Source organism: Rhinolophus sinicus, linkage group LG05, assembly GCF_036562045.2.
Source record: "Rhinolophus sinicus isolate RSC01 linkage group LG05, ASM3656204v1, whole genome shotgun sequence".
Classification (NCBI taxonomy): domain Eukaryota; kingdom Metazoa; phylum Chordata; class Mammalia; order Chiroptera; family Rhinolophidae; genus Rhinolophus; species Rhinolophus sinicus.
In genome coordinates this window covers 87,812,060-87,837,064 of record NC_133755.1, presented here as the reverse complement: position 1 = coordinate 87,837,064, position 25,005 = coordinate 87,812,060, and the positions used below count along the sequence as shown (strand labels likewise).

Sequence of the window (25,005 nt, the reverse complement as noted above, 5' to 3'; positions counted from 1 at the left end):
TAATACAAATCTTTAAAAAAATTTTGCAGAACAATGCCTATCCATGCTACATGTAACACGCTCTGACATCTTCTATTCCTGTCTATTCTATTTCATTAACAGTACCTACCTTGAAATCTATTTCAATTCTTCAATAGTTGACAAACCATATTTTGAAAAAGGCTGCATTAGAGAAAATTTTGTGCATGGTAACATGTAAAAGAATGTTAACCGGGCACTGTGTGAAATAAAAATAACCAGACATAACAATTATTGAGGAATATTCACACGGTGGAACACTACATCGTAGTTAAGATGGATGAACTAGAGCTCTATGTAGCAACAGGATGCTGGATGAAAACAAGCCAGTTGCTGAAGCATATGTACCGTGTGATGCTATTTATAAAGTTTCAAAACATGAAAAGCATGTTGTTTATGGATATGCACATATGTAGTAAAAGTCTACAACATGAATAAAAATGCTGAACACGGAACTCAGGATTATGGCTTTCACTGGAGAGAGGGAGGGGAAGAAGGAAAAGGAGGGGCAAAAGGGGACTGTGTGAAACTACCACCCACGAGCCAAATCTGATTTTGGATGGCCTGGGAGTAAGAATGGAATTTACATTTCTCAATTGTTGAAAAAAATTCAAAGAATAACAATATGTCATAACGTGAAAATTATATAACATTCAGATTTTCATGTCTACCAATACAGTTTTGTTGAAACACAGCCTCACTAGTTTATTGTAATATTGTCTATGGTTGCTTTCATGTGACATCAGAGTTGAGTAGTTGTAACGACATTGTACGGCTTGCCAAGTCAAAAATATTTACAATCGGGCCAGCCCGGTGGCTCAGGCGGTTAGAGCTCCATGCTCCTAACTCCGAAGGTTGCCGGTTCGATTCCCACATGGGCCAGTGGGCTCTCAACCACAAGGTTGCCAGTTCAATTCCTCGAGTCCCACATGGGATGGTGGGCTGCGCCCCCTGCAACTAAAATTGAACATGGCACCTTGAGCTCAGCTGCCACTGAGCTCCCAGATGGCTCAGTTGGTTGGAATGTGTCCTCTCAACCACCAGGTTGCTGGTTCGACTCCCGCAAGGGATGGTGGGCTGTGCCCCCTGCAACTAGAAAACGGCAACTGGACCTGGAGCTGTGCTGCGCCTTCCACAACTAAGACTGAAAGGACAACAACTTGACTTGGAAAAAAGAGCTGGAAGTACACACTGTTCCTCAATAAAGTCCTGTTCCCCTTCCCCAATAAAAAAAAATATGTATATATTTACAATCTATCCCTTTATAGAAAAAGTTTGCCAGCCCCTGGTTTATTGTATGACATATATTTCATAATAATTTTAAAAATGGTAACATTAAAAAAAATTCCAGAAATAAAAAGATGTGTAATTCTACCACCTAAAAAATGTGCATAGTTTTCATCTGTTTTCTTGTAGTCTTTGATAAAACCCATATATTTTTATTGAAATCAGGCAAAGACATTGTGCATTCTGCTCCCCCACCAGTTCATAAGCTTTTTTGTTGTGCTATGTAGCATTCAAGTTTGCATATTTTAATGGCATAGTGTGGTTTAGGTTTACAAACCATACAGCATAATCTGTGTAACTCCCTCCTCATGTTTAAACCTTTATGTTCTTTTCATTTTCCCCTATTTACTACTGGTTACAAGGCAGGGAACATCTTTCTACGCAGAGCTTCGCCCCCCTTGGCTTATTTTCTGAAAATCCTTTCTTAGGAAAGAAATTCTTAATCTTCCCTCCCCCCAAGACTAACAACTCTCTCCCTCCTCTCTTAACTCCAATAACCTTTTGATTCTTCAGTCTTTCTGCTTATCCCTTTGCCTTCTATCATACAAGTGATCTATCTCATTTGCCTCTTTCTAGTGGTTGCTTAGGTACCAAAAAAGTTCTCTTGCTCTAAGATCCCAGCTTGACCTTACCATCCCTTTGGTGTCCAACATGCGACAGTGCATTGTGAGGGCTGCTTCTCGCTCTAATTTCCTAACCCTTCCTCTCATGACAGGGTCCACTCCACTCCCTGGCTGAGGTTAAAGTCTGCCCGTGGTCTGTTGGTAATGAAGTCCAAAGACTTTTTTTTTCTTAATTTCTATCTTCCCCATGGAAATACTGCTCTGGAATTTCCTCTCTATTGTTCTTCCTCCTCTCCCCTCCCCTCCCCTCCCTTCCCCTCCCCTCTCTGTCTTACAAGTCTCAGGGTTATCTCTTCCATACAACCTTCTCTAAGGATTGGGATAAACCCACCTCTTTTGAGTCTACATTCAACCCATGCATAGCTCATTCCCTTAACTCTACTTGACCTAATCTAAGTTATTTTACTTTCCTTCGAATGACTATCAAGTTAAGGAATGGAAAGTAAAAACTTGCAGGCAGACCACATTGAGAGTCCTCTACTTAGAGTTTCAAGATAATCAAACCCTTGAGATAAATTCAAGGATCGCAGGCCACACTGTCCTAGTAACAGAAGATCTATAAGGTGACGCCCTCAGATTAGCAGCTTCAGTGTCACCTGGGAGCTGGTGAGAAACGCATCACCGTAGGCGCCACCTCAGACCTACTGAATCAGCATCTAGGCTTTCACATGATCTCCAGGTGGTTCACACGTACATTAAAGCATGAGAAGCACTGGTCTAGTGGACCAGCGAGTGTCTGCCACTATAGCCTCGATCATAGTGCTCTAAGGATCCCTTGGGAACCTCAAAGCAATGACATTTACCTTTGATGGGGCAAAATGTGGTGTAAGAGTAATTAATCTGGCTGCCACAGTTATCACCCCTTTGATGGACAGGGTTGATCCAGTTGGTCTCTTGGACAGGTGGGCAGCTTCCTTCCCTTATCATTCTAGGTATCGGTTCATTCCTTTGAAGCTGCAAACGGGTTCGAAGAGGACAACCTTTCCCAAGAAAGGAAGATTGTTCTTCAACCAAGAGCACAGGCAAACATATGGAATCTTTGGTAAAGTGGACACATCCTAACAAGGTTTAGAAAATGTTTTCTATCATCTTTTCCAACAAAAAATGTGTATAAACAACATAGAACCAAAAGACAACAATAGTGTAGAGTCTTCAATCCTCAGTTAAGTACCTACCATATGCCAAGCACTCTGCTAGATGCTGGGGTTATAGCAGAGAACAAAACAGACAAATCCCTGCCTTTGTGGAGTTTACATTCTGGGGGATGGAGATGGACAACAAAATAAGTGAATAACATTGTAGGCAGTGATAGTACTTTAAAGAAAACTAGAGTGATGGAGCCCGCTAAATAAATCTTAAATAAGATGATGGTCAGGGAAGGCCTCCCTCAATTGAAGACATTTGGGAATGTACCTGAATGAAATGAAGGAGCAAGTCATCTAGATACTTGGGAAAAATGAATTCCAAACGGAGGAAATTGCCAATGCAAAGGCGTTGAGATAGAAACAGGCTTGGATTGTTCAAGGAACAGCAAAAATGCCAATAAGTGTGGTTGGAGCAGATTAAGCAAGGAAGAGAGTGGGACCAAATCATGCCGGGTCTTTAAGGAGCTCAGGTTTTATGTCAAGTGTGATGGAGCCATTTCAAGGTATTGAGCAGAGGAGTGATGTCTGACTGGCATTTTAAAAGGCTCTCTCCGGCTGCTGTGTAGGGAATACACTCTAAGAGGGCAAGAGTAGAAGCAGGGAGGCTTAATAGGAGGCTGCTGTAAGGATGTTGGTTGGTTTAGATTTGGGTGGTCATGGTGGTGGTGGTGGTGAGAAAGGTGCCAACCATCTCAACTTCCCTGATAAAGACTATTTATTAAGTTATCACCAGACGACTGGAGTGAATTTTTAGTCTTGGATGGGAAACTGGCTTAGATGTAGAAAAGCAAGAATAGGGATAACAGGGCTTCTTTGGGTTGAACAATGTTAACAGTATCCCCTGGAATCAGTGTTATTTAATATTTAAAAACAATGAAGAAAAAAGGAATATTTTGAGACATTTCTAAGTATACAAACTATTCTCTGCTTTCCACATGTGAAATAGCAAGCTAATAGGGAGCTCTTCTGGAACATTTCTGAAGCTCTGTGAATAGGCTGGAAAGCAACAGGTGACTTGCCACATGGACAAGGGTAAGACAGCTCCTATAGGGAGAAATAATTCTGATGACACCTTTAAGATAATGAACTCTGACTTGCCAGTATCCACTGAAGAAAGGATCTAGAAGTCACTGTAGGTCACTTCTTCAAGACATCAGCTTTTGTAAAGTCCAAAATGCCAGCAAAAGTTCTGGCGTCCAGAATAAAGACAAAACATCAGCTTCAGCAAAACCTCAGGAAACCCCTCTTGGAGCTCAGTGTGCAGTGCTGGTCACTGCATGCTAAAGAGAAAAAAAAAACACAGCCAAAGAAAGGCAGCTAAAATGTTTGAAAGATAAGAATAAACGGATAAGAGGGCTTTTGTTTGATGGATTAAATGCCCATAAAGGTGACTACGTGAGACAAGATAAGATGAAAGTCTATAAAAGCACAAAAGATCCAGAGGAAGTAAAAACAGCTCTTTTTATACAATCCCATGATTGTGAAATTAGGGGGCAAAAGAAGCTTGAAAATGGGGGTAATGTCTATGTAGAAAGAGGCCACTGGAAGGCATATAAAAAATGTCCTTTAGACAGGGGGTCCTTAAGTATTCTCCAATATGTGGAAAGACGTGTGGCAGCAGTAAACAAGCCACCTCAACAGTCCTTTGTTGGGATGGAAACTATTCTGACTGGTGTGTGCTCTCTGCCCACACTCCTCATCACTGGTGTACAACCACAGAAACTCAAAAAGAGCAAAAAACACTAACAAAAGATTCAAAGGATTCAAAATGCTAATATTAAATCTCATTCTGGATTTAAAACTAGATTGAAAATAACGTCAAGGGTGAAAAACTGATAATAGATTAGTAAGAGAAATTAAGTCTGTTTGGGGTTATATCCTTAACCTTTGTGATTCACGTCATGGAGATATATTATGTCCTCGCAAGAAACATTACTTGGTCTGAATTGGATGAATACTTTTTCAGCATCTGGGTTCTGGTCAGAAAGTGACAGTTATTGGGTGAAACAGGGATTCAGGGGTGTCCAAACTGCGGCCTGCGTTCCATTGTTAATTGGCCCGCAGGAAATTCCAAAAATATATTTAGTTTACTTAAATAAACCAGGTGAGGCAATACGTACTTCACCTCCAGTGAGTGACCCGGCTGTTTGTTTATTTTACCGCATATGGCCCTTGGTGAAAACCGTTCAAAAAACTTTGGACACCCCTGGATTAGATCATTTGAACTTGACCCACAGCCCAAGTCCTTCAACAGTGTTCAATGAACAGAGAGGAAGGTTCTTATAAACCAACCGTTACTCACGTGTTGAACAGTTAGCAACCATAGGCTATCTGACCCGGATTGATCTTCCTTCACAGATTAAAAAAAAATCGGGGTCCAAACGAAAAGGGAAACGGAGGATAATAACCAGTGTCACCGAGCTGGGTGGGAGATTTTAAAATGGGCTGCAAACAACACATGGGACCTCATTTTTAGGTCAAGATTTACGTTTATAAATAAATACATATGCTCTCTCTTCCCCAAAAATATTAGATTTAAGAACCTCTTTCCCTCCCAAAGAAAACTGTACCCTTTCCCCTTCCCATGGGTCCTTTACCTCCTTCTTCCCTTCGCCAGGTTAAGGAACTTTCAGCCCCGCCTCCCTGCCGGTCCGAGCTCCGCCTTCCCGGTCCACCTGTGAGCCCGGCCCCTGACGTCACCGCTCGGCTTCAGCGGCTTGCAGGATTCCGGCTCCTGATTGGTTCGTCCGACCACGGCCTGGCAGTCCACCAATGGCAGCGGCGCTGGGTTGGGAGGTGCCCATATCCAAGATGGCGCTCCCAGCAGCTAGGAGCGGGTGACCGGCAGCGGGGGAAGCGGCCTGGGTTGGCCCTCCGATTGTGGGGTCCTGGGGGCATCTCGCCGAGTACCCCCTGGCCCGACTACAAGACCTTCCCCCGGCCAGAGCAATGGCTGCCGAGAACAGCAAGCAGTTCTGGAAGAGGAGCGCCAAGCTGCCGGGGAGGTGAGCCCAGGAGCTGAGAGGAGGAAGAGGGGATTGGATCTAACCCTTCCAGATCTGAAGCCCTGAATCTCGCGGGCCTGGGGCCCCGCCGACCCCGGCAGGCTGGTTTGGGCAACGTGGGCTGGGGGAGCTGGGGCTGCCTGGTGGCGGTAGGGCAGCTGTCAGGCTGAGGCGCAGGCAGCAAGCTGTGGGGACGGCTGGTTGTGGGAGCAGCCCGGGGTCTGGGGGGGAGGGCTCTGGAGGGGCTGCCCTCAGCCGGGCGGTGGCCGGAGTCCGCGCGTAAGAGACCCTGGAGTGGGATGAGTAGCCTGTGTCCGTCCTGGGTTAGGAGGCCCGGCCCTGGAACTGCTTCTCACTTTAAACAGAACTCTCTTGGGGGGTCTCCCCCACGCACAGGTGGTTGTTTGGACACGGATGGCCCCTTCCCCTGCTCCTCCAGCTCGGCACGTAGGAACCTTTTCCCTGGATTCCAACAAGGTTCTGCTGGGAGCTTGGGACCGTCTGCAGGGGGACAGGAGAAATGAGGAGAATTCTCAGGCCCGACCTTACTTTATCTTCAGTTGGCCTTTTCCCATTAGGAATTATTACAGGGTGGCCCAAGAATTGAGGTTATTTCTTTAGCCTTTTCTAAGGATTTATTGAACCCCAAGTGGCCCCTTACCCTCCTGCGTTGTATTCTACTAAATTTTTTCATTCTTCAGTTGATTGGTTGGAGAGCAGACCTTCTAAGCTACTTTTTTTTCCCTTTTTGATGTATGTTGAGATCCTTAACAATTGTACGTCCATCCATCTGCTGTTGGTTTACAGTTTCAATTTGTTTTGGGCAGAGTCTTGAGAAGTATAAGGAGGACTGTATGTTTCAGTCGTGAATTTAAGATTTCTGACAGCCACAGTCTACTTGGTGATGAAATTCATGTGGGTTGCCCCACATGCTACCTTTCCTCATTGATTCGGGTCTTTTCCTTCTGGGATAATCCTTTGAACTTGTGACCTTTTTTTTTTTTTTAATAGCAAGAGAGAAATGAGGGTCAGTGGTCGCTATATAGCAGACTTATTTTATTTAGGATCCTATTAGACATATGGAGAAGGGTGGGAATCAGCTGACACAGGATTAAAATACTGCAAGGGAATGCAGAGATAGCTTCAGATGAAAGTGCTGTGGAATTACAGTGTTAATGTCAGTGCTAAAGACTTTTATGTTTTTAGATAAGCACCACTTCCTGCCAACTGATTCCTTTTCCTTCCTGGTCTAGTGAGCTCTCCAGTCTCACTAACTGTTGTTCTCTGGGGTTTCCATAGTGAGGTCATTAAATGTTGACATCCTAGGGTTATAATCAGAATCAATGGGAGAACTGTTAAATCAGGAAGCAGTAGATGAGATGTGGGACATGCATGGTCTTTTGTCCCTACTGAGTGCTGGTTGTTATTAACAATCTTTTGTTTTCTGTGTTTCCTATTTTGGACAATAGGAACAGTCACCTTTTTTCAAGGCACTACTTTTGCAAGATAGGAAGAGGAGTCTGTTCAGTTTTCTCAAGTTTCTGGCTTGCTTTTTCGTTTTGAAGAGGAATATAGAGGGATAGAGGAGAGACCATTTGAGTTCAGAAAGACTTGGGTTATTATTTGGACCCTTTTACCTGTGTGATTAAGGACAGATGGTTTGCTCAATTTCTCTAGCCCTCAATGTCCTGATCTATGAAATGTGGATAAAAATACTTTCCTCAGGGTTACTGTGAGGACTTAATTTAATATCCTATTTGTAAAGAACCAAGGACAGTATTTATTTAGTACATTATGGTTGCTCAATATATACTAGTAATTAGTACTACTATTATTCTTAGAGCAAATAAATAAATCTTTACTCAGATCCTTACCCTGGTGCTAGGTGTTTATGTTCATTGTTTACCTTGAGACATCAAAGTGTTGCCATGATTGACAATAGATTTTATACCTTGGTTGTTGAGGGGAAATATTGTTTAGTTATGTGCTTTTAGCAGGGAAGCCTCCAGGATCCCCTGGTTATGGGGACAACTAGTTTTGGATAGTAAGTGCTTTGATTTAAGGAAAACGTTAGGGCATTTTCTCAAGAATAGAATTTTTTGCATTTGTACTCTTTCCGTTTTAGTGAAGAAACACTTTCTCCTGGGTGGGGAAATGACATGGACAACTGTGTTTAGGCCCATTGCAACCTAAAAGTGAAACTAGTTTTCTTTGCAAACTGAAAGGTGAAAATTCAAAGCAATAATCAGGTTACTTTCAGTTTCTTTGATCATGATCCAGCGACCTTAATGACAAACAAATAGGAATTTTACTTAGTAAAATAGCCTAAGTTCACAATGAATTAAACACTTTTTTAAAACAACTGCTTTATTGAGATATAATTCACATACCATAAAAATCACCCACTATTCAGTGGTTTTTAGTGTATTCATGTGGAGTATGATGGTTTTGCACAACCATCTCCACTAATTTCAGTACATTTTTATCACCCCAAAAAGAAACCTCTTATCCATTAGTAGTCACCCTCCATCCGTCCCCACCCTCCTCAGCCCCTGGCAGCCACTAATCTTCCTTTTTCTATAGATTTACCTTCTGGACATTTCTTATAAATGGAGTAATGTGCTATGAGGCCTTTTCTGGATTCTTTTATTAAGCATAATGTTTTCAAGGCTCATTCATATCAGTATTTTATTCCTTATCATGGCTAAATAATATTATATGGCTGTGCCTCGTTTTGTTTATCCATTTGTTAGTTGATGGACATTTACGTTTCCACTTTTTGGCTATTGTGAGTAATGCTGTGAAATTCATTGAAGGTTTCTGTGTGGATGTATGTTTTCCATTCTTTGTGTATATGTAGGAGTGGAATGGCTGGGTCACGTGGTAACTTGGCAGAATTAAACATCTTTTTAAGTTCTCTCAGTCATATACGTACATAAGAGCCCTGTGTACTTAATACATTACATGGTCCTTGTATAGATGCCTAGGAAGCTAGGAGGCGATATGTACCACATGGTTAAGAATCAGGCTTCGGAAACTTGCAGCTAATAGGTAAGTCAGTCCTGGAGATCTAACGCACAGCGTAAGGATTATAGCCAACAGCACTACATTATAAGTTAGGAGACTAGGTCTTAATTGTTCTCACCAGAACAAAGAAATTATAATTATGTGACGTGATGGAGGTGTTAGCTAACCCTTTGATGGTAATAAATTGCAATAGATAAATGTATGAAGCCAACACATTGTACACCTTAAACTTTCACAATGTTTGTCAATTGTATCTGAAATAATAATTTTAAAAAAGGTGAAGGCTTTGGAACCTGACTGCCTGGGTTAAAATCCCAACTCTGTCCTTTATAGCTGTGTGACCTTGGGCAAGTTACTTAACCTCTCTGTGCCTCAGTCTCATCTGTAAAATGGGGACAGAGTGATTACCCCATGAAGCTATTATGAGGGTTAAATGAGATAATGCATAGAAAGTACAGAACAGGTGCTCAATAATGTAGCTGTTATGAAAATGATAGTTGTAATTCAGGTGTTCTTTAGCAGTGAGGAGTATGATTTTGAATAGTCTCAACCTTCACTGAATGCCCTGGAGGGCTCATTAAAACACAGATTACCACGCCCCCCCCCTCCAGGGTTTCTGATTCAATAGGTCTGCGGGGGACCTGAGAAGCTGAGCTCTAAGAGGTTCCCAAATGATGCCACTGCTGCTAATCTCGGGGCTGCACGTGGAGAACCACTAAGAAAAGAGCCCGAATTAGACTGAAAGAGACCTGTTCAATGCTGGGGGCTTTTGCCATGTGGATCATGAACAATTAATGCATCTCACAGTCAACATGTCAGAACAGAACTCTTGGATTCCACGTCTGCCCACTCCTGCAAAACTGTTCTTCCCATCTCACTTAATGGTCCCACCATTCACCGAGTTCCTCAGACCCCAAATCCTAAGGTATTTGATTCTTCTCTTTCCCTTCCTGCCACATCCAGTTCATCAGCAAGTCCTGTTGGCTCGTCAAATAAATCCCAAATCTGAGCTGCTCTCACCATTTCTGCCCCCCCCCTTTTCTGCCTCCTCCCCGTCCCCCACTCTGGTTCAAGCCATTGTTTCTAGTGTTTCTCACTCTAGTTGTGTAGGACATAGCCCCTTGGCCCAGGCTGGTATTATGAGCCTTGCGCTCCCCCCCAGGCTGAGGAAGTCGGTCACCAGTTGTTGGTCAGCCGCTCACAGCAGCTCTCGCCGGCCACTGGCCGCTCCTGGCAGCACCCAGTAGCCCAAGCTCACCTCAGGTTGCTCACAGCAGCCCAGCTCCAGGGAGAGCTGTTGTTCACAATCTCAGCTGTAGAGGGCGCAGCTCATGGGCCCATGTGGGACTGGACTGGGACCTCAGTGTTAGGAGCACAGCGCTCCAACCACCTGAGCCACCAGGCTGTCACCATTTCTACCCTTACTTCTGTGGATCAAACTGCCCTCTCTTGCCTGGACGACTGCTGTAGCCTCCTACTTGGTTTTCCTGCTTCTATTCTTGCCCCTTTTACAGACCTCTCATTTGTAGTTAGAATGAAATCCAAACTCTGAGTCTTTCAGGCCGTTCATGGTTGGAAAGATAGGCCAAGCTATGGACTTGTATCTTTATCTCAAGAGCAGTGAAATGCCATCAGAAGGTCGATGGGGGCTGTGACACGATTGGATTTGCGTTTATAAAAATATCATCCTGGCCGCCCTGAGGAAAATGGCTTGGACCAGTGTTTTCAACAGTCAGGGGTGGGACACACAGTGGGTGTTTTGGGTGAGTTAATCTGGGTTGTACTGGACTGTAGGACGTAAATATCCCTGGGCCTTGCCCACTGAATGTCGGCAAGGCCCACCCATTATGGGGACACACACCCCGTCCTCCACATACACTTACATGTTTCCAAACACTCCAGCTCTCCCCACCCCACCCCTGACTCTCACCCCCTCCCTCACCCCTGCTGGGAACCAGAGTGAGTCTAGTTAGGGGGCGACTGCAGTCAGTGGGGGAGAGGACATGGTGTCTTGGATTAAGGCGATGGCATGGTCAGTAGAGGTCAAGTTTGAGAGTATCTGCAGGACTTTACCGTCATTGGATTTGGGGAGTGAGGGAGAGGAGGTGCCGAGGAGCTGTGACTCCCCTGTTTCTGGCTGAGGTGCTCAGGTGGGATTGTGGTGTGATGGCTTCAGAGAACAAGCCCAATTTTAGGGTAAAGGACTTAAATACTCTGCGCTCAATCTCCTTACCTATGAAATGAGAGGTTTGGATTAAGGCTCTTACCAATTCTGAAGCTGAGTGTTATGTTTAAACTTACCAACTCCAGCTCGTGTCATTGGCTATTTCTCTTGCTCTGTCACCCACACCAGACAGGATTCATAGGTAAAAGCAGATGAGGGGGTGTGGGTGGGGGTGGGGTGGCGGGAGGTGGGCTTTTCTGTCTTGTGCTTTGGAAAGTGGTGACTTGCTGGCCCTGCTGACCATCTGAGCGTCATGAAATTGTAGGACGTTAGACTCGGCGCTAAGACCCCTGCACTGGGGAGGCTGAGGGCAGAGGGGAGGTGACTGGCCACAAATCACACTGTAGATTTCTTGACTCCTGGTCTATCCGGGCTCTCTCTACTGCTGCTTCCCCTTCCCTCAGTCTGTGCTGAGGTTAAGACGCCCTCTGCCAAACACCTCATCCATTCCAGGGTGTGGACACTTCCGGTGAAAAGATGTGGATGAGACTTGAAATAGGAGAGACACATGTGAGCCAAGTCCTGGCTCGTTTCCCACGTTCTCATTTCCAGTCGTTCTGGGAAGCACTTCTCCCTCTTTTTAAGCAAAAGTCTTTGTTAAATTTGAGGAACTCTGTTTAGCGTTCACAGAAGTTGAGAAAAGTGTCTAATCACTTGAATCACTTAGGAGCCTTCTGTCACTTTGGTCATTTTCATAACATTAATGGATCTGACAGTAGACTCTGCGTCATGGTCCCAGCCTATCTAGGCGGGTACCTTACAACCTGTTCTCACTTGGAAATGTGTGACCGATAAAGTAAGTGACTAGAAGATACTAAATCATCACCGGAACCCCGCACACCCCAGTACTGGAAGACTTCCATCCCGTGAGTGCGTGACCTGAGTCAGTTGTCAGCACGTTTGGTTTTCAGTCCGATCGCTCTGTGCCCTTCTTTGCTTTAGCTCCTCTGTCACCACCAAGCAAACACCTGTTGGTTTTTCCTACCAAGGTGTTTGCACTGTTCCAACTACATAAACCAGCTGTGCCAGTGCGTTCTGTGGTGTCATTTTATTAAAGAAAATAACGGAGGTTGCCCGGGGTTTTTGCCCCTTTTTGTCTTGGTTGCAGCCCATCCTGTGGCATTTTCTCTGTGTCTGCGGTGTGATTTCTCTGCGATGCAGCGTGTTTGCCTCTGGTTTTAGGTCTTTGTGAAGTAGAGTCCGCTTAAAACAGGCCTGAGTTTTGTGCAGTTCCAATCTTCACTCAATAAGTGTTGTTTAGGGGCCTGTTGGTGTACGTCGTGCTCTGCCAGGCGGTGAGGGGGCTACAGAAACAGACGTGCCCCAGCCCTGCTCTTTAGAAGCTGAAAATCGACTTGGCAGGTGGCTTCCTGGTGAGGATGCTGTGTATTATTTACCTTCAGAAAAACGTAAAAGTGGAGCTGGGTGGAAACATATTGTTGAGTGAGAAAAGTAAGATACAGAACGGTATGTCCAGTGTGCAATATATGTAAAGTTTTAAAACATAAGAACGTATTGTATGTTGTTTATGGACACATGCATACAAGTAAAAGTATGAAAACAGATGGGAGGATTTCATACCCAGTTCAGGATAGTGGTTGTCTCTTGGGAAGAAAGGGAAACAGGATCCCAGGACGGCACTGGGACTTCTGTCGTCTCTCTAATGCTTTATTTTCTTAAGAAAAGAAATGTGGCAAATGTTAACATTTGTTAGATCAGATTGAGGGGTTCATGGATGTGTGTTATATTTTTCTCTGTACTTTTTTTTTGTGTTTGAAAATGTGAATTAAATGGCTTCTATACTTTTTTGGAGCTAATTTTTTTAAAATTTGTGTTGGAGACATCAGTCAGCCATCATGAAATTAAGTAATATTTAAAGTAGCATTTATGATTTAGAGTCAGAATAAGTCATATATACAGTGTGATGCCATTTATATAAAGTTTTAAAAGTATACAAAACAATACTATATAAATTGTTTAGGGATATATACCTAAGAAATAAAAATGTGAAAACAAAAACGAGGGTGAAAAATGCCAGATTCAATAAAATGGCTTTCTAGGAAGGGAGGGAGGGGTTTCCTCTCCATAATGTCTTATTTCTTATTTAGCTGATGAATATGAAGAGCCTTATATTATGATCTAAGTATAGTTTAATTTTTTTTAACAGTTTATTTTTTAAAAGCACTATAAGCCCTGATTCATGTATTTTAGGGAATCAGAGAGGACATGGGTTAGTGGGCGCTGGGTGTGGGGTCAGAGAAAGTCTCATGGTGGGGGGACTTGAGGGGTGTGTGGAATTTGAAGGGAATGTTTCAGGATGGACACGATTTTGAAAAGGGGGTAGTGAGAAGAGCCTGATTTAGTCAGTAAGGTGTTTGGAAGGTGGAGTGGAGACCAGCGTGCTGGAGCGTTGAGTTTGGATTTGGGGGGTAGAGATGGTACAGGCTGATGGGTCAGTTATAAGTGCCAGGAAATCGAGCACTTCAGTCGCCAGGCTCTTAGTTTATCGTTGTTTAGTCTCTGTGATTATCTCAGTTTCTTATCCTTTTCTAACTTCTTGCCTGTCCTTTTTGAGATTCAATAAACTGATTAATTATACAAAATGTTCCAGGTACAGAAACAGCATAGTTTGGTTCAAGAATATGTTAACAAATTCTGTTTGGGCTCTGACACCCTTGCTGATAAAATCCATCATTTGGCCTTTCTGGCTGTGCCAGCGTTGGGCTGACATTTTTAAAAGAAACCGTCTACCATGATTTTAAATTCTCTTTCCTGGATAGTAATTGATGGCCTTTGGCGCTTAGGCCAAAGGCACCGTTAGGACAGCTTTTTGTCTGCATGGATTACTGGCCAGTGCTAGTCTTTCTTCTAAGGAGAGAATCTAAGGGTCCCCTCTTATTTTTCTACCCCGACACCTTACCTAACTGGCCTGTTGCAAACTTCCTGCAATTTATCCTCTGATCTTTATATTTTACTACAAAGAGGCTTGTGAACTTGGAGACTTCAAGTGTACTCGTCTTAGAGTATTTACAAATGTTAAAATATACAACAGTGGCCCTTTTGGTGTTTTAGTCTGTGTTTTAATATATGTCTAAGCCTTTCCTCTGTAAGCCAAACTTACCCATTATTCTTTGATCCTTCTTATTTTCTCTCTCCTTTCCTTTGCCTAAGAAACCCTGTGAACACATTCAAGTAGCATTGTTTGTATTTCTGTAGTTGTATATATAATGATTTGTTTACAGATTACTTAACAACCTTTCAGAGAAACTTAGGGAGGAGAGATTTTCTATCTAGAAAGGCAAGGATCATATCCATAACTAAAGATCTGTACACAAGAACATTCCGTCTGGAATCTTATTAATAGTACAAGTCAGTGTGAAAATGATTGAATTGGTTCCATTTTCATTTAAAAGCAACTTAGGGTCACGTCTGTTATGTCAAATAAGTGCTTGGTAAAGTTGTTCTATTTTCTAATGTTGGGTAAGGAATGAATTACAAAAATGAGAGGGAAAAAGAAAACAAACATTTCTTGGGCACTGAGTGTGTGCTGGGTAGCATTCTAGCGTTGGCAAATCCACCTCACTGCCTGCTGGTATTATCACGCACCGGGAATTGTGTGAAAGGGGCTTTTTACACATTGTCCCACTGAATCCTCCCAACCGTCTTAAGATTGCTCAATTCATTTCTTGCACAGGTGATACATGTGCATGATGCTAATTGAGAAAGGTACGGAAAGGTTTGCTGTGAAAACTAAGTCTCTTTGCCACCGGGTCCCTGAGTCATCCAGTTCCTCTTCCAAACCACTTCGACTGGTGTCTTGTGTGTTCTTTCAGAGGTACTTTATACATAGACCTAATTATATGTGAATATGTGGATATGTTTTATTTTAAAGTTTTTTACAGAAATGGTGGCATATTACGCATACAGTTCTACATCTTTTTTCAATAAGTGCTTAGTTTGTTTTTTTGTCAATGCATATAGAACTGCCTCATTCTTTTTAACAGATGTACTGTAATTTATTTAACTAGTCCCCCATTGATAATAATTCTTTGTCTTTTAGTCGGTAAGTTCAGACCATTTATATTTACTGGGATGATTGATATATTTGGTCTTAGTTCTATTTTTAATATTTCTTTAAAATAATCTTTCAGTATAAGGACTGACCTTGCTTTGGGAGGTGTATATTCTGATAATTTGGCAGGCTTATCCTCTTATTCTAATGATCGTGTTTATAATATAACTTTATACCATATTTCTTCAGAAAATAATCTATTGACTCCCTACCATGAGCAATGATGAAATTAGTAGTTATATTTCCTGCCCCCTCACCTCCTGCTTTTGTTGATTGTTTTATTTTATATCTTAAAACATACTTATGCCTCTATTACTTGAGCTATCAGCCTTAAAGACCTTTTTTCAGCCTGGCCAGTAAAAGATGAACTCAGCGTACATACTCGTTCGTCCACTTTTCCTCCATCCCATTTTAATATTTGCCAGTTACATTATTTTTACATTTTCTTCTGCAACCATAAAGCCTCAAATTTAAGACGTAGTCTTAAGGTTAAATTAATTAAGTGTTCTCCTCCAGTCCTTTTGTCATAATTTCTACATTTATCTCATTGTCAATTGAAGTTTTTCCTCTAGTAGTTTCTTCAGCAAGGAGTTAAGGAAACCATATTCCCTGAGTTCTTATATGTCGAAACCTGTTTTTCTGTCACCTTTGTTCTTGAACAACAGTTTGGCTTGATATGTAGTTATTCTTGGGTCACTTTTGTGTGTGTATGAACTATTCCAGAAAAGGACATGAAATAATTGTGTGGTATGAGAGCTTGATGAATAATCACAAAGTGAACACCCCAGAAATGAGCACCCACAAGCCACCTTGTGTCTGTTCTCTGTCACCCTCCTTCCTTCCCCCAAGACAACCACAGTCTTTATGTTAATGTCTCTGCTTTCTTTATGATGGTGCCACAATGGATGCGTCCTAAACAATACAAATCATTTTTCCAGTGCTTGAAGTGTATATAAATAGAATCATACAGTATTTACTCTTTTATCCTTTGTTTTTTGCTCAACGTGACACTTGTAACATTCATTCACATTGTTACTTGCAGCCCTACTTCACAATTTACGTTGCTGTGTGATAGTCTATTATATGAACATATTACAGTTTATTTCTCTGTTGATGGACTCTTGGGTTATTTCTAGTTTGGGGCTAAAAGAAACCATGATGCTATGAATCATTTTATATATGTCTCCTGGTACAGATATGTGTATATTTTTCTTAAGGTACAGACTTGGGAGTGAAAATACTGGGTCTTAGGGTATACACATTTCATTCTTCCTAGATATGGCCAAACTGTTGTTGTTGTTTTGTAATTTTTTATTGGGGAATATTGGGGAACAGTGTGTTTTTCAGGTGACCCATTAGCTCCAAGTCGTTGGCCTTCAATCTAGTTGTGGAGGGCGCAGCTCAGCTCCAAGTCCGGTCGCCATTTTCAATCTAGTTGCAGGGGACACCGCTGACCATCCAATGTGAGAATTGAACCATCACCTCCGCTTTAACCAACTGAGCCATCCAACCGCCCCAAACTGTTTTTTAAAGTGGGTTGTATCGCTTTATCCCCCGCCAGCCCTGTGTGAGAGCTCCCCGGTTGATGTGTAGTGTTGTTCATTGCCTTTTAGCCCAAGCGATCCTTTGGGGTAGGTGATATTTCCATTTTACAGATAAGAAAACAGGTTCAAAGTGGTCAAGTATTTAGTGCAAGTTTATAGAGGTAGTAGATGCCAGAACTGGCATTCGAACTCGGCTCTCTCCAGCTCTAAAGCCCGTTAACCTTTCCGTGCTGCCTTCTTTACAGATAGGACCTCCTGACATAATGTATGTAAGGCACTGAAACCTCACCAGGGAAGATGAATGTGCTCAAAGACTTGTTTTTAAATAGCCGTTTGCTATCTTTTGGGAATGGATTGGGTATAGTTGTTCTTGGAGGGGAGCTGTTTCTCAGTCCCTTCCGAATCTGCGATGTAGATGGTACTCATCCAACGTATTTAGTGTCCTGACAGCTTCCTTTGTTCTGCTTTCAGCATCCAGCCTGTGTACGGAGCACAGCACCCGCCTCTGGACCCTCGGCTCACCAAAAAGTAAGTCAAGATGTTTTCCTTTCATGCAGGTACTTCTTCCATCACCCCCAAATCCTCCCCTACTTTGTTGAAATGACAGTTTCCATTGTGATCTTTTCTAGCTTCTCCTCTGCTCTCTTTTGGATCAATAGATAAGCAATCTTCTTACCTCTAAACAGTCTGTTACTAAGTGAGAAATTAATTCACTGCCAATATTTTTCCCCTACATTGTGATAGGTTGGCCAGTAAAGGAATGCCCACGATCAGGCAAGTTAAGAAAGTTTATTAAGAGAAAGTCTATTTTACTAGGAGAAAGTCTATCGGGCTGAGCAAAGATGGCTACAGCCCGGGCTGCGTGTCTAAAGGAGACTTGCAGCCCGCAAGGAGGGGGTAAGGGGGGTTTTATAGGGGCTGTGCTGACAGTATAGCCTTGTTTGACTAGAAAACGCTGACCGCCTGCAAGCCAGTAGCTGTTTTGTGGCGTTTTCTGTTGTCGCAAGTTGGGCTGTGTCTGCAGGTGCAGACAACAGACATTCTGCTGTTTTCTTGCAGACATGGCTCTGTCTGTGAGTCAGGGTCTCTGAGACCTGACATTCAGAGACCTCACATTTAGTCAAGGTCTCTAACATTCAGAGACCTAACATATTGGAAATGAGTGTATGTAGGGTTTGATATTGAACTCTCCGTCCTGCTGAAAAGATCTTTATTGATTAAGTATTGTCCTGAAATTGGATGATTGATGACCTTCTTCTAGCAGGAGACCTGGATTCTGGGGCCCATCGCTTTTGAACATAGATAGGTCTCCCACCTTCTCCTCACTTACACTCTGAGAAATGGGGCAAACAGAATATAACTCTAGGGCTGGTTTTCCTCAGGTCCTCTCTTTGCCATGTTCAAGGAAACCCAGCCATACAACAGAGTGAAAAGCTCCCTGGAGGCTAGTTCTCTAGTAAAATTCTAATAAATTATCTTCAAATACAACAGAGGCCCTACTTAATCCAAGATGTGTGGCTATATCGATACCCCCAATATCACTTTATCACAACTTCCTCTGACGGGCTGTCACTGAGCCGCAATGAACTTCAGTGAGGAGATGGTCACCTTCTCAGATTTTCTGAGAACTCTGGCCTCCATCTTTGGCTGCGCTTAATCTTAGAGACTTATTTTTATGAAAACTGTAGTTTGTGGTGAAAACCGAATGATTTGAGAGGTGCAGGAGACCTAGGTTCTCATCCTCCTGGGGCCTGTTTAATAATGTCCGCCCTTTCTTCCTTCACAGTCGATAGGGAAGTAAAGATACGTACATTGAAGTATTTTGAATACCTAGAAAAATGCTGTCCTAGTTCCTATACCTGTATATATGCTGTACCGAGGTGCTATCTTAGTTCCAGATTACAAAGCTAGTTTCATATGAAGCCACACTAGTTATTGAGATGATTGGATTTATTTGAATGTTGCTAAATTCCCCACTTGTTTCACATCCCTTTCTTGTGTCAAACATTATTTTTCTTAATAAATTTGTGTCGTATTTCTATTAAGTGAATGGCCATATCAGTAAAACCGTGTAGTATTAATCAGCTTTCAGAATGATTGATTGTGGTTTCCGAAACCAATATAACGTGGAGCCACTCTTTTTCAAAATATCCGTAGGTGTTTGTATTAACATTTAAGCAGTTATTATTCACCAAACAGCTATGTTTCTCTCATAATAAATGTGCCATTTATTATGGTTTTGTAAGTTTTTAGTTTCACTTGTGCTTCTCGAATCCCTTTTTCTTGACTACTTACTAGTTCCATGATCTTGGACACATAACCTGTCTGAGCTTTAGTTTCCTCATCCATGAAATGGAAATAATCAGACTCACCTCACAGAGTTGTTGCAAGGATTAAATGAGAAAGTGCTTTTTAAGCTCTAATTTGGCACCCAGTTGTAAGGAGGGAAGGAAAGGTGTCCGTCAGAGGCCAGTTTGGTTGTAACTTTGACACCGTTCTGTTTAAATAACCCTGGTTGAACTTCAAGCCCCCCTTCGGTTAGGTAGAACTTAGTTGGGACCATGTTAAAATGAGGCAGCCTATAAACCACAGGCACCCCAAGCTAGAATTGCCTAGATTGGTGTTTTTTTTTTACCGTGACTCCTGGGGTCAAAAGGGAAGAGACGTTTCTCCTCCAAAGGCCACATCCCTAGATGTGGCTTCTTCTCATTCTGGCTGCGAACATAAACAGCCCGTTCCGTGTAGACAGGAAGTTGTTCCTACAAGGCCCAGGAGGTTATTTCCACCAGACGAGAGAGGCAGGGCCATCCGTGCGCACTGGGGAGATTCTCGCTGTGCTGTTACCTGCCCAGTGTGTGTGGCTGCTCCTCCTCCAGGCTGCATATCCTACTAGGCCTCACCTGCCCCTCTTCTTTGTAACAGGTTTTCTAGGTAGAGGAGTTAGAGCGTGCGCGCTAGCTCTGCGGTCAGGTAGGCCTGGTGGATTGGAGCCCAGACTTCGCTGCCTGCCCATTACCTCAGTCAGCCTCAGTTTCCTCATCTGTACAAGGGAAGAATAATAATAGTACCTCATAGAATTATGAGTGAGCATTAGTAAGAAAATGGGTATGTGTAAGTATTAGCACAGAGCCTGGCCCCTAGTAAATAGCCTATAAATGTTAACCGTTATGTACATGTGAATTTATATTATCTCTTGGAGAGAACAAAATGAATAAATGTGGATAATCTTCAAAGCCTAAAATCTTCCCATCACTGTCACTGGTCTGTAGATTTGCTGCTTTCTCTCATTGGTGACCCCGGTACCTTTCACTCTCGCTCTCCTCTTCCATTCTTGTGAGTGGTTCTCAGCGACCTTCTTCTATCCTCAGACTCCCACCCGTGTCGGTGAGACCAGCTCCTTCCATGAGGCCTCGTCCTCAGGACAAAGCTGACTTTTCTAACTGGTTGGTTGAGTTTGGGGTTTTGTGGGAGTAGGTGTCCATAAAATAATTTCTAGCAGCCTCACAATGCTCTGCTTTGACTCGCTCTTGTCTTTCTGTCACAGAGAATGGGAGCCTTTCCTCCCTTCTTTTCTCTTCATTGTGTTGGAATGTGTCCTTCCAATTTCTATTTGCAGAAGCCTTCATCTGAGTACTTCTTAATCTAGTTCCCTTATACTGAATCTCCATCTGCTTAAAAAATGTAATGAAATACTTTAAATGCATAAAAAAAAGGTGTAGAGAAAAATATAGCCAACGCTCATGGACCCGGCATGCAGCTGACTTACCTCCTTCACTTGTACAGGGAGCTCAGCGTCCGTTAGAACCTGACCCTCAGCACAGCCGTCCCTCGGTGTGTGTTGTAGTTCAGTCCAGGCTGTGCATGAGCTTCACCCAGTGTTACACTGTCAGCACCCAGTCCGTTCTTCGACCTGAGTTAGAATTCAGCTTCTTGGTTTGATGGTTTATTTAAAGAATCCTCAAAACATGAAGAGGATATTTAGGAAACATCAACCAGAAAAAACCAGTAGTTAACCTTGCGATCCAAAGCGCTCCCTGTCACTCTGTAGGATTCATTATGTGCAATCTTGAGGTACGCGTGGCCTCAAAGAGGAGAACAGTAATAATCACCACGTACTCCTGCGCAGTGTTTCATCGATGACTGATCGTTCTTACACATCTGCCTGTTTGTTCTTGGCAGCGGCCCCTCTGCGGTGTGTGCTGCAGGTTGGGGAGCCCGGGTCCCCTTTACAGGGGAGAGGCAGCCACAGTGATGAGTCCAGAACCTGCGGCCTCAGCAGGTCTGCAGAGGAATAATTTGCCTTCTGGCTCATGGGGGACTTTTGACATGCAGATATTTGTACTGCGTTGCCTCAGTTTTATTTTCTTTGATTCGTTAGTTTACGATTATTCATTCAGTAGCTTTATAAGTACTCTAACTTTGGGAATTGAAGAAAGCCAACAAAACATTTTCCACTGAATAATAAAAGTAATAAGCTCATTGTAAAAAACATGAATAATTCCGAGAAGTATAAAAATGGAATGAAATGTCACCTATAATTCTACAGCCCAGAGATAAGCACGGTTAACATTTTGATGCATTTTCTTCCCAGTTTATGCATATACTTCTATGCTTATACTTTTTTATAAATATAGAGATCATTAAAAATGCATCATTTGGTTCCAAGTTTTACTTTATCGGGATCGTTTTCTAGTGTTATTAACTAGCCTTCAAGATGTGATTCTCACTGGCAGTATAACATTCCATCTGGTGGCTGAACCATAAGTTATTTCATCATTTCCAGTTTCTAGATGTCTGTGTATTTATAGTTTTTAACCAAAATAATACCACTATAAACTTTTAGATCATTTTTGTTTGACTTTCTGATTATGTTCCTATGGTCAGAGATTATGAATCATTTTAAGGCTCATAGTGTGTATGTTGCCAGATTGTTTTCCAGAAGGTCGTACAACATACTCTACCACCTGCAGTATTAGATAGCTGGTCTCACTACACCCTGGTCAGCTAAAGAGAACACATCTTTAAATCTTTTCTAATTTAGTGGGTGGAAAATGGTATCTTGTTTCTATCATATTTGAGCCATTACATCTTGTAATCTTGTGTTCTCTCTTGTATTAGTGTGATATGTTTTCCTTTGCTCTGTGTGATATTAGTGTTTCAGAATAATCCCTCGGTGACAGCTGACTCCTTTTTTGATGTTAATAATAGGGACATTCGGATGAGCTGTGAGTTACCAGTGTGTATGTATCAATGTTAATATTATCTTTCAGAATAAATAATTGGACTCATCTAGGGAGATGGTATAGTTATTAGACTACCTACCTCCACCCAAAGGAAGAAACATCTCTTGGAAATGGGGGAACTGCCGCTCTCTGGCAGAGCCTTGTTTTCACTCTGGAGTTGCCCTGCCTTGTTGGGGGAACAATAAGGCATTTTAATGATGTTTTTGCCCATTGCATTCCAGTCTCCAGGTGTAAATGTACACAAAGCACATCCTCTGCTTCCCTGTTTGCGGTCTGAGGGATGCTCGGGGAGACTGAGTTAGAAATGTCCCAGCCACATAGTCCCCTGGATCCAGAATAAGGGCCCCCAGACCATAGGAGAGAGACACAAAGAGGAAAAGTTCAGGAAAATTGGAATGGTCTATATGACTCAGGACTAGGCTTTCTTTCCTCAATGAGTTAATCTAATGTTCCCCAAATCTGCACCATTTTTTTGGCCATATTCTGTACTATTATTTACTACATGCATTTAAAAAAATAAACTCATTTACTCAATTAGATTTATTTACAAAAATAAACGTGATCACTTATAAATGGAAAACCAATACCATTTGCCAAAAATAGAAAGTAACCTTAAAAATAAACACAGTGAAAACCAAAACAATCTTTATAATTAAGTTCTAAGCCAGGTCCTGTTGCTTGCAAATATGTTGGTCCTGAGGCTGCCCTCACTTTGTTAAAAACACTGTCTTAAAGGCGGAATAGCACTGAACTGAAACCATCTCCTCAAGGTCAGCAGAAGGACTTGAACAGAATAGAAAAGGACAACTTGTTCATTTTGGAACTCAATGTTTAATGCTACACTTGGACTACCTGAAATGACCTCGTGTTCTACCAGTAGTTTATGCCCTGCTCTGAGGAATAGTTCAGGTTATGTTGTCTTACCAGCTTAACTCTGAAATCTCAGTGGGTTGACATGACAAAGGTTTGTTTCTTGCTCATGTTACCGTGTTTCCCCGAAAATAAGACCTAGTTGGACAACCAGCTCTAATGTGTCTTTTCGAGCAAAAATTAATGTAAGACCCGGTCTTACTTTACTATAATGTAAGACTGGGTCTTTATAATATATAACAGAATAGAATAGAATAGAATAGAATAGAATAGAATAGAATAGAATAGAATAGAATAGAATAGAATAGAATGTATAGTATAGTACAATATAATACCGGGTCTCATTAATTTTTGTTCCAAAAGACACGTTAGAGCTGATTGTCAGGCCAGGTCTTATTTTTGGGGAAACAGGGAACACTCGTCCAGAGTGAAATTGGGTGGGCATGGAGGGCAGCCTCTGTGTTCCAGGCTGAGGAGGCATCACCCTCTGAATCCTCTTCCTTTCCCACAGTAGAGGAAAGATTCTAGAGAACACACCCCTGTTCTTTTACACTTGGGCTTGGAAGTGACTGCCTCACCTCTCTCCTCAGCCCATTGGCCAGAGCAAGTCACATGGCCTTGCCTAAGTTCAAGGGCCTGGGAAGGGTAGAGGAGCACAGGGAACATTTGGGGAACACTGCTGTCTTCGCCACATCTGTCTCTGCAGCCTAGACTGGTCTAGATGCATCTAGATGAGGAGTGGATGTGGGTGTGATTTATCTGGAGAAGGTAATGACTGTACATGAGATAGCTGCTAATACTATTAACATTACATTAAGCAAGTAAAGCTGGCACGAGGGGTCAGACCATTCCTTGGTAATCGTGTCTCCTTTCTTAAAGCTTCATTAAAGAACGGTCAAAAGTCAGCGCAGTTCCCATGAAGAATAAGAAGGCCTCCAGTTTCCATGAGTTTGCCCGGAATACCAGTGACGCTTGGGACGTTGGCGATGATGAGGAAGAGGACTTTTCCTCCCCTCCTTTCCAAACTCTGAACTCAAAAGTTGCTTTGGCCACCGCAGCCCAAGTCCTGGAAAACCACAGCAAGCTGCGCGTGAAACCCGAACGGTGCCAGTCAGCAGCATCCGACACCCCTGCCAGCTACAAGGTCATCAAGTCCAGCAGTGATGCCCAGCTGTCCAGAAATGCCAGTAAGTCTGTCCCGCTGCCCTTCAGAGCCGCAGCCTTCCCAGCGGAGTGCGTTGTAAACCAAAATCATTTGTCTTTAGGGCGTCACTCAGATTTTCCAATGGATGATACGTAAGCGAGCGCGAGCCTCAGGTCCGACATCAGGGCGCCTCACTGGGCATGAGCGGCCCTTGCTCCTTCCACCTCAGTGGCTGCCTGGCCCTGCGACCTGGGCCTTCCCTGCCCGACACCGAGGTGCTGCCTGGCAGTCTCTTCTTCCTGTCCCTACACGGGGGTCCAGAACTTTTGTGGTTTGATTGCTTCCCATTGATTGTTTTAGGCCTGGTCAGGTTAAAGAATATTAACTAGGGTCGGCCGGATGGCTCAGTTGGTTAGAGCACGAGCTCTGAATGGCAGGGTTGCTAGTTCGAATCCCACATGGTCCAGTAAGTTGTGCCCTCCACAACTAGATGAGGGATGACTGCTTGGAGCGGATGGGCCTTGGGGAAACACAGTGTCCCCCAATATTCCCAAATAAAATATATTAAAAACAAACAAACAAAAAAGAATATTAACTAATGTATTGAAAGTTGTTAGCAGCTGAATTTCACAAACGTCTGGTGCTGTAGGTTGGCCTCCTCATCGTGGGGAACAGCCATGGGCATAAGGGTGTCATTGTCCTGTTCCTGAGGGACGGGGGTGACATGGGCCTGACGGCCCTGGGTCCCACCAGGTTGGGTGGAGCGGGAGGAGATTCCCCTTCTGTGTCTTCAGGACACTGGC

At 42.9% G+C, this 25,005-nt stretch overlaps 1 protein-coding gene across 1 annotated transcript in view; it reads left to right on the top strand.

Moving 5' to 3' along the window:
- Nucleotides 1-5,853: 5,853 nt before the first annotated feature.
- The window catches only part of TBC1D22B (TBC1 domain family member 22B), a 54,628-nt gene continuing 35,476 nt past the window's right edge, over nt 5,854-25,005 (top strand). The window contains exons 1-4 of the mRNA XM_074333930.1: nt 5,854-6,078; nt 17,417-17,473; nt 23,938-24,355; nt 24,852-24,960. Coding sequence (XP_074190031.1) covers nt 6,023-6,078; nt 17,417-17,473; nt 23,938-24,355; nt 24,852-24,960 — 640 coding nt within the window. The 5' untranslated portion in view covers nt 5,854-6,022. The remainder of the gene's footprint in view (nt 6,079-17,416; nt 17,474-23,937; nt 24,356-24,851; nt 24,961-25,005) is intronic.